The sequence below is a fragment of the Anas acuta genome, chromosome 1 (assembly GCF_963932015.1).
Source record: "Anas acuta chromosome 1, bAnaAcu1.1, whole genome shotgun sequence".
NCBI lineage: Eukaryota > Metazoa > Chordata > Aves > Anseriformes > Anatidae > Anas > Anas acuta.
The window spans coordinates 157,512,546-157,526,679 of NC_088979.1; the positions used below are offsets into that span (position 1 = coordinate 157,512,546).

The 14,134-nt window shown below is 36.6% G+C and overlaps 1 protein-coding gene across 3 annotated transcripts in view; it reads right to left on the reverse strand.

The window, feature by feature from the left end:
- Positions 1-14,134, reverse strand: part of EEA1 (early endosome antigen 1) — a 75,063-nt gene that overhangs the window by 26,719 nt on the left and 34,210 nt on the right. For all 3 annotated transcript variants that reach the window (XM_068668158.1, XM_068668148.1, XM_068668169.1), the window contains 7 exons: positions 13,951-14,067; positions 9,313-9,651; positions 4,394-4,543; positions 3,315-3,434; positions 2,880-3,083; positions 2,137-2,337; positions 649-762 (listed from right to left, as the gene is read on the reverse strand). In XM_068668158.1, coding sequence (XP_068524259.1) covers positions 649-762; positions 2,137-2,337; positions 2,880-3,083; positions 3,315-3,434; positions 4,394-4,543; positions 9,313-9,651; positions 13,951-14,067 — 1,245 coding nt within the window. The remainder of the gene's footprint in view (positions 1-648; positions 763-2,136; positions 2,338-2,879; positions 3,084-3,314; positions 3,435-4,393; positions 4,544-9,312; positions 9,652-13,950; positions 14,068-14,134) is intronic.

A 14,134-nucleotide genomic window follows, 5' to 3' on the forward strand; every position in this document is an offset into this window, starting at 1 on the left:
TTATAGTTGCAAAAAAAGGTCTTCTGTTTATAGCAAATAATTATATTCCCACTCTAAAAACCAGTGCTCTTTGGAATTGCTGGATATTTCCACTAAGATCGGAGCAGCACTAATCCTAACAATACAAATGTTTGATTCAGTACCAGGTAGCATGCTTCACTGGGATTACTGTAAAATAAAACATGCAGTTTTAACAAGCACCTTCTAGCTTTTGTGTCAGTTGGCATGCAGATAATTATTTCTGAAAAAAGACATCTAATTTTGAAACTATCTGGATATGCAATACAAGTTAAGAGTTTTCACTTGTACCCACTGCATTCCATAAACTCTTTTTTTCGTAACATATGGATTAGAATTGAGTTGTACCCCAATACGGAAACTGAGAATACCAAATATGGTTTCCAATACGAAAACCATAGCCAAAAATACAGCAAGGATTGGATTCCTAATTAAGTTCTTTACACTATAAAATGTATCTGGTCCAGATTACAGCAAAAAGAACTGAATACCTATCACATGGTTAAAATATCCTACATGATTATTTTCAAATGCATAGTCACACATTTAGTGTGTAAGCACATTATTCGTAGGTTTGTAAGTAGCTTTTTAGGTAAGGTAGAAACTTTATGTCTGTATGTTGCTCCTAACCTGTTGTTTATCTTGCAACGCATGCTGGGCAGTGTCCAGATGATTCTGAAGGTCGGCTCTTTGAGCAGCTTTTGATGCTTCTGCTGAGAGCAGCAATTCAGTTTTTGCTTTTACCTGAAAGACAAGTCATACTTCACTAAAACATCTCTTTTACTGTAGCGGATTATTTTTTTTTTTTATATTCATAATCTGATGTGGTTTAGCAGAGGACTGGTTAGTGTTACGTCAGAGGTTGGACTAGGTGACCTTAGAGGTCTCTTCCAACCTAGATGATTCTGTGATTCTGTGATAATTAAACTTAATAGTAAAATTAGCAGTTTTCATGTGTTAATTTAAAAAGATTTTTTTTCAAGTTTTAGCAAATAACCAAGATGTTAACAGTTCTTTCTTTGATATAAAAACACAAATTTAATTAAAAAAAAACAAACAAACAAACAAAAAAAAACAGTCCCACTCATTCTCCTCTAGGAAAGTGTTTTTATTCACACGCAAGGAACAATGGGAGAGACTTACTGCATTCACACTCTTGCATGCCTTAGTAACCTCAGACTACATGCACATAAAATTGTTAGAAGATGAAGAAACAAGTAAAACATGCTTCCACATGTATATTTTTCTCTGTGCCTATCTGCATGTCAGGGAGCAACTTCCTACTCTTCCCAAAATAGCTAACTAGCTAAAAATTTATAGGGCAGGTATGAATGCTGTTGGTGCTTGCAAGCAATACTCAGGGTCAGATACTGTAGCCTGAGATATGCAGCCCAGAAAAAGCATCAGAGCTACATCAGAAGAAGGTACTGAGTAACACTAATTAAAAAGACATCACAGTGTATTAATCCAACAACAGCAGTACTATGTGCACCACGTGTATCTATCTAGGAACATAATTGCTAAACGTCTGAAAAAGTGTTGTGTATTCTTTATGATATCTGAACATAATTAGCTGATTTTAGCTTAAGCAGCACTTAGGAGAGACCACGTTGAATCCATACTTGGGATTTCCCTTGTTTAGTTCAATTAAATTGACAAAAAGGCAGCCTGCAATTTTTTGTTTGTTTGTTTTTGATAAAAGCCACCAGCTTAGGAAATTTCCACGCAACAGCAAGATCTTACTGATTTAACAGACTGACTCTGGTGCACAGAATCCAGGACAGCTAAAAGCTGTTTCGTGGATGATTAACCATAATGAATACAAAAAAAAGATGCTCAAGGACAAGTTTGCACAACTTGATTATAAACTCCTACCATCACCACCACAAAACACCCACCCAATAAAGAAGGAAAAAAAAAAAAGAAGTCACACCAACCTTGCCATCTATTCCTATTCTGAATCCACTTACATCCTCAAGTTTATCTGCCTTATTCTACTTCATTTATCTGTTAGTAGAAACATGCAATTTTTCCCCAATTGCTTTGTACATTCTCTGGAGAGAATACAGAAATCACAGACAGGATTTATCATCACCAGGCAGAACAGAGTTCCATTACCTGTACATCAAGTTGTGATACTTTCTCTTTACTTTCATTTAGCTGGCTGCTCAGCTCAGTGATATTTGCTTCCAGGGAGAGTACACGGTCTTGAGCAGCTCTTAAATGCGCCTTCTGCTCCTGCACTTGCTCATGCAAATTTTCTTGGGCTTGTTTATGACTTTCTGATTGATTCTTCAGCTTCTCTGTCAACTGAGTTACCTGCAGTGAAAAAAGGAGGAAAATAGAAGACTGGAACAGGATGACCAAAAAAGTCATAAACTTGTTGAATTCTGGGGCATCTTATCATGGCTTTGAAGTCCCAACTTTAACTATTACAATGAAGCTCGTGGAATCAGTTTGAATAGCGTACGAGCTGAAAAATGAAGCAAAGTGACTGGTCAATTTGGCCTTACAGCAACAAAAACAACACAATGAAAAAACAACAGACTGAATTTTGGTGTTGAAAGCTGGAATTACACTATTTTTAAGATAAGAGAAACAAACATGTATGTAACCATTTTTTTAAGCATATATTGCCAGCATGTCTACATAGGAAACATCTAGGAATTTCTTCCTCTTTGCTGATAGCAAGGAGGTCACCAAAGCACAAATACTGTGAAATGTAAGAAGCAAAAACTTCACAGTATCAAAGAAACAGCAAACAAAGTATAGAAAAGACCAATTCCATGCTTAATAAAACAGAAATAAAGAAAATAAGATGCAATAATGAGAGAAAAAATAAAGAGATCTCGAGTTCTTACCTGTATCTGCAATGCATGATTTTTCTCTTGTAGCTGGTTAAGAACTGCAGTTTCTCCTTCACCAGCCTGAATTTTTGCATACAAGTCCTCTCTTTCCTTTTCAAGTAGAGAGATATTTTCCTTGCTCTTTTGAAGCAAGGCCTCAAGATTTTGAATTTTTTGGTCCTTATCTCCAATTTGCCGTAGTACTTGCTCCAAATCATTCTAGAAAATCACATAGTAGTTTCCTTAATTATAGCAACCTTAGAAGTTATTCCTAACGCATAAAATGTTGGATACATTTATTTAACATCCTCTGTATATTCTGTTCAAAATTTACATATTAAATTATTGAAACTACTGTAAAGTCATGCAAGCTGATTTTACAGAGAAAATGCGTCGAAAATAATGAAATTCTGAAATATACTTTCATGTGAAGATATATTACTATGTTACCTGGGCTTCTCGTAGCTTTGATGTTGTGTTTTGTTGAAGTGTCTGGTGTTCCTGGTGCTGTTGTTTTGCCTTATCTAACTGATGTTGCAATTCCGTGGAATTTGCCGCTTTTTCCTTCAGCTGGGAAAAAAGGAGGCTAATGAATGATCAAGCACCATTCAGTATTTTCATAGCACTCAATGTTTACTCTAGTGTCAGAAGGGTCTACTCTAAACATGAATATTTAAAAATTGGTATAAAAACAGAACTATGTGATGCTAAGTTATAGAATCAAAACCTAACTGAAGCATTCTTTATTATTAATAGGTAAGATCCAAAATCATAAGCGAGAACTATGACACTATCAGACATATATGTAATTTAGTTCTCAAAAATATAAAAGATAAATAGAGAATTTAGCATGTTTTTTTTCCAACAGTTAAGATATAACAGGACTAACAATATAGGTATCCATAAAACAAACAGCATTATTATTATTAGCAGTTTTAGTAGAAATTTCAGTTTAGTAGCATTTCCACTTTTATACTGTTCAAGGCTTTACAAATTAGCTACAGAAAAGCTTTAAAGCTTTGACAACATACCACTCACATATTTGGCCAATCCCCATAGAGGTAGCAGAAAATCAGCAACATATACAAGATGTTCGTTAAAATAAATGAAAAATAATAAAACAAGCAAGTTCTACCCATCCAACCCACACAGTTTATTAACTACCTATGGTTATCATTTGGTTTTGGGTTTCATCCCACAGCATCTATATACAAAACATTACTCCATATGGGCACCTATATCTTTCATAGAACACTTACACAAAGCTCATAAGTTGCAAAAGAAAAATCTTTCATTCATCTCTAAAGCACCATGAACATACATGCATGAGACGAGCACTTAGCCTTACAAAATCTGTAACACAAATGATATTTAGGCAGATTTTCATGATTTCACCGTAGGATTTCAGCAATATTAGTCGAATGAAATTATCATAAGGACAAATTTTATAAACCACAACAAAATAACGTGAGTATATAAAGGCTATTGTCAGAAACTGTATAAATCAGAGCCTGCAGAAAATGTCCTACCTGCTCTTCAGCACGAGAAAGCTTTAATTGCAGATCAGCCACCTGCTGTTCTTTGTCCATTAACTTTTCACTGGAGAGCTGCCTCTGTTCCTTAAGCCGCCCATGTGCTTCCCCTAGCTGGCGCTCTGTTTCTAGAAGTTTACTGTGCAACTGCAAATAGAAATCCATTTTTTCACACAAAGTGAGTCTAAAATACAGGACTGTTGGCTATGTTTGACATACATTTTCATTACCCAGATTAAAATAACTCCTGAATTCATGCACATACATCATAGTCGTCAGAAACATAAGTCACATTAACAGCATCAACTGTACAAGCATAAACAAATATTCAAAGCAGTAGGTAAGGGGGACCCAGAAAAATCTTCATTTATCTACAAAAGACCGTCTACATAGCTACAGAGATTTTTTTTAAAAAAAAAAAAAAAGAATAATCCTTCTAATACTATCAAGAAAAATAGTAATGCTTAGAGCGATCTCATCTTACATCTCAGCCATGTAGATCCAGTGGCAGAAGCACTGTGCCTTTACCTGCTGCACTGGCTCCAACAATACTGTTTTCTGCATTGCTCATAGTAAAAGTTGTTAGGCACACCAGTGGCATTCATGCTCTGCTGAGAAGACATGCGTGAACCTTCACTGTAGGGTACACAGTAACTTGGGTGGCTTATATTCCAGCACCTCCCAGTAACAGAGAGTAATAAGGGGAAGTGCTCTTCCAGCTGAAAATAAACTCCCTTGTAATTTCAGGGGTCACCAAAAGCAGTACTGCGCCATCTTTAAAGTGCAAGAATGGCCTTATACAATTTACTATTATAAAAAGCTTGCTTCATAAAATCAATTTTTGTTCCCTTTGGGTAACCTTCTACCTACTTCCACACTAACAAATTTACGGATACACAAATTTCAACTTAATGCAAAAACAAGAAGTGAATCAGACCCTGCATCACAGCAAGAAGTTTCTACAAGCTGTCAGGATTAATGAAGCTTGGTTTCCTATTAATTTATGTCCAAGACCTTTGTACCATTCACCTTGTACCTCCAGGCCCTCCCTCTCATATTCCTAAGCCCTTTTCCTAAGCCCTACCTCAAATTCTTACTAATAGCTAGGCAAAAGGCTGTGTGACCTTGTTGCTTGCTGCAAGCTACCACTTGTTGACTGGCTGGCCATATATGCGCACCAGCTGGCTGCCTAGTGGGACAGAAAAAAAGGAACAGTGCTCTCGGTAACATTAAATCTCCCCCCAGGCATGGAGGGGGTGAGACACAAACATAAGTCTCCTTCCTCCACTCAGCTGTTTGTTTCCACAAAAATTTAACACTGAAGAACCTAATGCTGAAGACCTTTGTGCCATCTGTCAAAATTGGCTGAAGTTATCAAACAGTGCAAAAGTTACAGGGGATAGAGATGGAGAAACAAATTTGTTTATATGTCCACAACCACCAACACTGCAAATGAAAAGCTGTTTGGCATGCAGCTGAGATGCTGACTCCTAACTGTGACTGGAGTTACAAGAAGTAGAAAAAGAGAGAGGACAGGGCATGGAAAGAGTACATAACAATAATCAAGAACATTTGTCTAATGACATATTTTTTTTGACAAATTTTGACCAAAAAAAAAATTGACAAATGAATTTGTCTTTTTCTGCAGGAATTGCTGAATTATCAATACTTCCTCACTAAAAATATGAACAAGAGCAAAGGAAAAAATCTATCAAAGGAAAAAAAAATCTATCAAAGGAAAAAAATCTATCAAAGAAAAAGCGCAATGAGATGGCTACAGAGTTCACAGTTATGCTGATACTGAGAGAGAAAATATTTGGAAAGGAGGAAAGGAAATCAGCAAACAACATTCTACTAAAGTCGGTTTTACTGTAGGTACACTAAGAAATAACTTGCAATCAGTCAATAAGTTAACAGATGAATGTTAAGTTACAGATGCTACTGTGTGTTTTAAATCGTTACTGGCCATATATATAAGTTATGACCTCAAAAAAAGATAACAGCCATTAACCACTAACAACTTCTCTAGCAGGTCATTTATGAAATATAGGAGTACCCATAAAGTCTTGTCATTTTTCCCCTGTGAAACATTTAAGCAAAATACTTAAACTAAACCAGAATATCATATAGCATAACAACAACAACAAAAAAAAATCTGCAAAAGGCAAGTACATGTTTGTAACAACAAAAAAAAAATCACAAGGCTCTGAAGTCTTTTTAATGACATTAGGTAAACAGAACCACGAAACCCAGAATTAACTTGTATTACAGAATACAAAAATCAGATTTAGCTATATAGAAAGAAATATTTAGACTTTAAAAGATACAATCTTGAAAATATTAAAGTTTGCCTCAACAACAGTAATTGTATTTATTAGCAGCTAACAACTCTTCTAGATCAAAGGAGTTCCTATTTCCCTATGAGAGCCTCTTCCCATCCCGGTGCTGGAACCAACGCCACCATCAGAGCTTCCTTCCATTGTGAAGATCATTTCCATCAGGTCACCCAAATTCTAAAATCAGCACTCAGAAAGGGGCACATAAAACTGAAAAACTATTCCATCTTTTCAGAAAAAAAATAAAAAAAATAAAAAAAATAAATGCATCGCACCTCTTCCTGTTACTCAAAGAATCAAAATACAAGTCTGCATTTCTTGAATATGTATCAACTTTCTTACTATTACTTAAGACAGGAAGCCTGTGAGCAAATACAATTGCTCAATGAAGACTATGGGATAAAAATTGTTAATATTTAGAGAATCCCAGCTGCTGCCTAGAACAGCAGCCAGGAGGGTTAGCACTTTGCAGAAGTACATCGGTACCAGGACCTGCATTTATCTAAGGGATTTTTGAGAAGATGGCAGCTTCTTTGAAAACATGGTTTGACTAAATACCTCTGTATCTGTCTTCATAAAAAGCATTTCACTGTGACAACATAAGCTATTAGACTACATCTGTAAAAAGGTAATTCCACTGAAGTAACGTGAACAAATAAGAGAAATTTATTTTCTCCATGATAATATTTACTTGTTTGGAGGGACAGAGAAAAAAAAATTTTGCTTGGTTTCAATCCTAATTCTACACCATATAAACTGAATGTGTGAATGACTTCTTTCCTCAACTGTTCTTTTACAGCACAATTCTAAAACACACTCTGAGATCCAGCAGCATATTTGGGCTTTCATTCTTAGACTGACTTCCTTCCCAGTGGTATCCCCAGAGAACGTGCGAGGCCTGTATTTCCTTCCAGAGGAATTCATTCAGCCATGCATCATTCACAATCTTTCTTCATCTGCCCACCTCAAAAATCCCTCTCCAAATGCCCTAATAATCTGAAGCCGCATTTCAGCACTAGTTCTTGTATTTGCTTCTGAAGCTTGCATACGTGTTGCCTAGACAGACTGAGGCAGTTTTACCAATGAAGATTCCTAAGCAGATGACTAAGCAGAACACAGCTCTCTCTCCCTTCTCCCACCGAAAAAAAAGACTGATGGGATAAGGAAAGACATTTTGGGGATACATAAATGAAGTTCTGATACATAAATGAAGTTCTGCAGAGCTTGCAACTTTGACAAAGGATTGAAAACTAATAAACACTCACTTTAAAGTAATAAAGTTATAACAAAAGTTTAAAATGAAGTGCTTCATCCTAAAAAAAAAATAATAATTCTATCTTAGAACTGGATGTGACTCCTGATGTGCAAGTTTTCTTCAGTCTAATGTATTTCTCCCCAAGACACTAGATAAAACAGATTGAAGGCAGCTTCAAAAGTCAGCATGCTCAATGTTGTATGAAAGTCTTGCTTCCATAACTCATCATACACAGCAGAATAATACGCAGATAGTGGAGGCATGACTGTTCTGGGTGTTCTCTTAGCCACAGACAACATGTGTTAGTGGATAGGTGAAAGGGAAGCAACATTAAGACCTTATTATCCCTGCTTTTCACACTAAGTATTCTCTACTACCTTCACTATTCAATTTTAAAACAAAACAATTGTTCAGTTCTAATGTAACAAGAGGACTTTCACTTTTTTCACACTTCCTATGGAGTAGTTTGACTTCAAGTAGTAATCTTACTACTTCTGATACTCTACTTGATTTTTTTTCATAGCCTCAACTCTATAGATTCAGCTACATTACTGAATCAAAATAAATAATCTTGCTGATTTCTTAGGAATTGCCCATTACCATATTTTCCATGGAAACTCAGTATTCTGGGCTACATTCTCATTTGACAATACACCCCTTATTTCAGGGAATTTTATGCCTTTTTCACCAACAAAAAAAAGCAGAGGGAAAAAGATGGAGGATGAAGGAAGGGTTCATTTAACACAATAAGAGAAGGAGAATGAACAAGAAATCTGTTTCACTAAATAAATAAAATCTTATTTATTAATACGCAAGAGAGTCCTGTAAATTCTCAGAACACAAGAAATAAGCTACATCTTCAGAACTGAAAGCTATTTGTGTAAAGACAGGTAATTAGAACAGAACTAGAACAGAAATCTAGTTTCCCCTTCTGAAAAAGGTGAATTATACTACAGATATCTAGATGTTATATTAGTATTCCCAGAAGTGAAAATGTAGAAACATAGCTGGAATTGCAGATCTCATTGAGTTTGACTGTGCCACGGGGGCTACAACTGTGTTCATTTGCCCTTGATGAGCATTTGGGCCTATGAAAAGGATTCGTATGACATACAAACAGCAAAGGCTTTCAGCACTCATATCACAGGCTCTTCTTTTTGCCTGTTTTCTTCTTAAGTCTCTAAGAAAAAGTGACTTACTGAAATACCAGTTACCTACTTTTCTACTCCCCTTCAACAAGGAAAAGCACAGCTAATAAAACCTAATGGTATGGTTTAAGGAATGGTCCTAATAGGATGATGGTCTGGGAGGTTTAATGACCTTACCTGACTGAGCTCGCTCTGGAGCTGCAGGCCATACTGTTCTTTTTCCTCCCTCTGCTGCTGGAGCTGTTTGCATTCTGCCTTGAGATGCTGGTACTTTGTCTCTACTTCAGATAATTCTTCTTTAAGCTTCTGGCTTGCTTCTCCCTTCTCACCTAGTTCTGTCTGTAATCTCTGTATCGAGGCTTCAGATGCAGACAGCTTCGCCTGAAGCTGTTGGCAGTCCAGGTCCTTCTGGTGAAAGCTTGCCTGCATGTTCTTTTTGCTCACAGATATCTCATCATGTTTTTCTTCTAGCTGGCTGTATTCCTGCTCTTTCTTCAGCAGCTTCTCACTCAGACTCTACAAACAAAATTACACAGCAGTTCAATTGCAATTCTGCTTACACCCATTCAATACATTATACAAATGTCTTCTCAAGTGCCAATGCAGAACAGCAAAGAACTCACTTATTAAAGGAAATTCTGATCTCTATTTCATATTACAGAAGTTAATTCCAGAGCCCACAATGTCCAGAGTTTCACCTGGTTGTATTGGTTTTCAAATTTTCACATAAATCCAACTCCTCTTACTGAGAACACCATACATGCTACATTCATATATCCTGAAAAATAATTTGCTCTCCCAGAAAGTTCAAATCGCAGGCTATTACAACTGCATTTGCTTGGAGAAAACACACATTGACACATGCCAAATATATGTATATATCTATATTTATAAATAAATTTCAGCTATTACATTTTTTTAGCCAATTTTCATGACCTAATCAAAACTATATTCAGATAGAAATTAAGTATCTTAAAGGGCAATATATAATTCAGGAAAGTTTATGTTTTCTCCCAAGCTTAGGTTAAGCATTAACTTCAATTTCAGAGATCTGCAAGCATGAAAAAGAAGCCATGAGAACCATTTCTATCTTCCACTGGAATTTTCTGAAGCACAGAAATGCAATTGCAAGGAGGCCCTGGTCACCATCCAGCTTGGGTAATTCATTCTGTCTTCTTGAAATGTATTAGCAAGTTCCATTTAGATATTAGTAAGATACTGCAGTATCTCAGTGGAGCATTATTATGCACACCTTTCAAATCCTTGTGTTCTTCCTGCAGTTTCAATGACTACTACATTCTCTAGTGACCCTTTCAATTAAAGCACAGAAAAAGAAAGAGTGTTTCTAACATGTCAGCTTGAAAAAATGCCAATGCTGAGGTCAATCTTATGCATGAAAACTTCAGACAGTTCTGCAACTCTGGAGCAACACTGTTCCAAGAGAAGACAGACAGAGCTGTAATTCTGGCTACGCTGAACATCTTAAAAGCACATTTCCACATAGTATCCAGGGATGAAATCTGTTTTGCCACAAATAAAAAGGCATTATCCAAATAAGTTGAATCTGTTCTTTACAGATTTTAACGAACGACAGCTATATTGACCATTAGAAACCACACACTTTTATTTTACACTAATGATAAATGGGAGTATCTTTTTTAAAAGAGATGTTAGAAAACAACAATAAATCTTTAAAATGGCAACTCTAGCAGTCTAGCAATCCAGGTGAGAACAAATATATTTAATACCTTAAGTGTCCATTTAAAAATATATACTTTCTAAAGCATATAGTTCATCCAAGACCTGAAGTAGTGTATTTTGAAGTGTTTCTTGAAAAACAAAACAAGTTGTTGCTGTTACAGGTATGCAGAAGTTTTTGTACAGGCATATATAAATGTACAAAACAAGAAGGAATAGAAAACTTCAAGAACATAATGAGGTCATTTGTCACCTTTACCCTCCTGAAGTCAGTGACAAGGCTCCTACTGCTTTCACACTCTGAATCTAAAATAAAGTTGCAATTCCCTTTTCATTAACAAGAAATGGCCAGCCAGGATCATTAACATTTAGGCTGAATCATGTTCCCAAAATACTAACACACCACAGTAGCTTTTTCATCAGAACTGGACAAGTTAGAAAAAAGATATTAGTATTACTAGTACTTCACAACTAGATCCACATGTCAAATGTAGAACTGTTGTGAACTATTTCATCATGAGTCAGTGCAGAGCACACAGATTTTCAAGTAAAGTTGGGAGGTAAAAAAAAAAAAAAAAGAAAGAGGAATAACCAACATTGTCTTGAAGCAGTATGAGACTTTGGGAAGCATTCCTGGGCATTACTTAAAACAAAAGAGAAGCAAAGCTTCTTCACCATCTCATTACAAGTTATTCAAAGGACAGCCAAAAGCAGCAGCTACAAGTTCAAGATGCTGCCCTGTATTTTGGTGCTTCTCTTCCCCTCCCTGCTCTGTTGAGCAATAGAACAGGGAATATTCATGTTTAAAACTGCAAGGTCGAGTTAACAGGCTGCAACTCAGAGCCTCTGCCCCTGAAAGCTGAACACCTTCTGCAGTCACAAATAGCCTGACAAAGCCACAAACAGTTACTGCTGCTTTCTCAAGAGAAGAGCTGTGTTTGCCTGACAAACTTCTACCTCTGTTTGTGTCTGGAGCCCACAAGTAAACTTGAGGCCACAGAGCTGCTAATGTATGTATGTATCATCATTCAGGTTTTACCAGGGAACCCAGCATCATTTCCTGTTTGGATGCATGTCCCAGCTGCATCCCAGATTTAAAAAAAAGGCATGTATCACATTCTCTTCCCCATGGCTTGGGTTTCATTTCCACAGAAAAGAAAAAGGGATAGTCACTGTGTTCCAGCCTGCAACAAAGCCCTGAGCCTTCGAAGCTCACAAGATATAAGCTGAAACACAACTCTGATTTCTTCTTTTATATTGCTCCATGGAAACATGCAAGAAGAATGTAATACAAACTGTGCAGTCACAATGGTTAGGCATTAAAGAATGAACACTGTGGTAACCGGCTGAATTTCAGAACAGTTATGTCAGTAGTAAGTTGGAAACTAAGCATTTTTCCATGTAGATAATGCATCAAAAATTTCCTAAAAGAAAACAGAAAACCCACATGCAATGGGTTGGAAATTAAAGCAAGTTTTATACTTCAGCGGAGATGCTGTTTTTTCACATTAGGTCTCCTCTGGGCTACAGGCCATTACTAGCCTCCAAAGCATTGCCTGGCAGTGCAAAGCAGGCCAAGCCCCATAATTACAGAGTTTTATAAATGAAGGGAAGTCAATTCCTACTGTTCTCAGAAAACTGATCTTATGTGCTTGTCATCTGCTCTTCTCAGTATAGCTTCCAGAAATATAAGAAATGGCTTGCTTACTTGAGGTTGTACATGATCTTGGAAAACCCTGCATCAATGCACAGAAATATCTTCATGCATTAGAATGAAATTATGCAAGGATGTACACGGCAAAACGTCATGTATGGATGCAGCTAATAGCACGTCCTGCCTTCCTGACAGCTTCTTCAAGGAGCACCCACTGAAGGTAGGGCAATTTCTGTTGTTTGGGAAGCTAGTCTTACCTTTTCCTACTCTAGGTCCAAGTCCTCCAAGGCCAAGGTTCCTTGGCTAGCATACCATAAGCTACATAAGCTGTAAACTGCTTTAAGTCACTGAAACAAGAAAAGTAGCTCGCTGCCACTTCTGCTCTCTCTGTTCCTCATGTGGTGTTTGGTGTTAACCTGACATGGCAGAGGACACTCTCTTAAAGTACAGTCATCTTATTCATCAATCTGTTTCACTTCATGCTGTAAATACAACAGCAATACATTCAGGCAAGTGCCCTGTGCTTTACAGAAATAAGTTTGCCACAAGCTTTATTCAGTGTTGCTGGTCTGTGGAAAGAACAGCATGATAATTCTCACCATCTCAGTTCTGCACTTTATTTTATGAGCCAAAACAGGAGTCATACTACCAAAGCCAAGTTTAATTTACCAAATTGTACCCTATTATATCTTTTTAAAGGGTTTTTAAATATTAAATTACTTTAAATATATACTGCTTGGTCCCTGTCCTTTCCATTTTTTCCCCCAAGACTGACAATGTTGCTGTTAAATACAAATGTAAAGTTCACAGTATATATACGGTATTATATACACACGCACAACAATAACCAATATACATCTTTTTCCTTGTCTCCTTTCTTTCCTTATATCTATTTATTACCTAACACTACATGCTTTCTTAATGCAAATGCAAAATGCAGCAAGCTCACCAGGCTTTGATAAAAGCTCTCAAGAAGTACTTATCAGCTAAGAAGCTTCAGGAGTTTATTTCAATTTTCCAGCATTCATGACTCTAATAAAAGGTCAGAAAATACAACACTAGTACAACACTGGTATAAAAGCAAAGATAGTGTAAGACTAACAACGAGATCTCAAAACGCCTTCTGAATGTTGATTTTTACAGAAACATCACAATATTTTGATCGTTACAGCTTTATTCTTCTAATGTGTGAGATGGCAATGCTGCATAAACTACAGCAGTTAGAAACCTGAAAACACAAGCCAGAGTAGCTAAGTTGAAATGTACTGATGATCATTTAAAAAACACTGTTTGCTTGTACATTACAATATCCTTCATATGCTAAGTGAAATGGTAAAGGAATTCTCAACTTCTGCAACACCAAGAAGTGTTTTGTTACAGTCTTCAACACTTCCCAAGGCAACGTGTGGTATGTTTCCATTTTAATGTGAACTGACAAGTATAGGAAATAACAGTATTCTCACCTGGTTTTTCTGTTCTAGCTCCTTGACTGAACTTTGAAGTTTTTGCAGCTCCTGAACATACACTGCTACCTCCTGAGGTCCTTTGGCAAGTTCAGCTCTTAACTGATTAATGGTAGCCTGAACAAACAAACAAAATCCACATTTAAAGCAAAGCTGTGAATAACCCAAACCGAAGCAATATGTT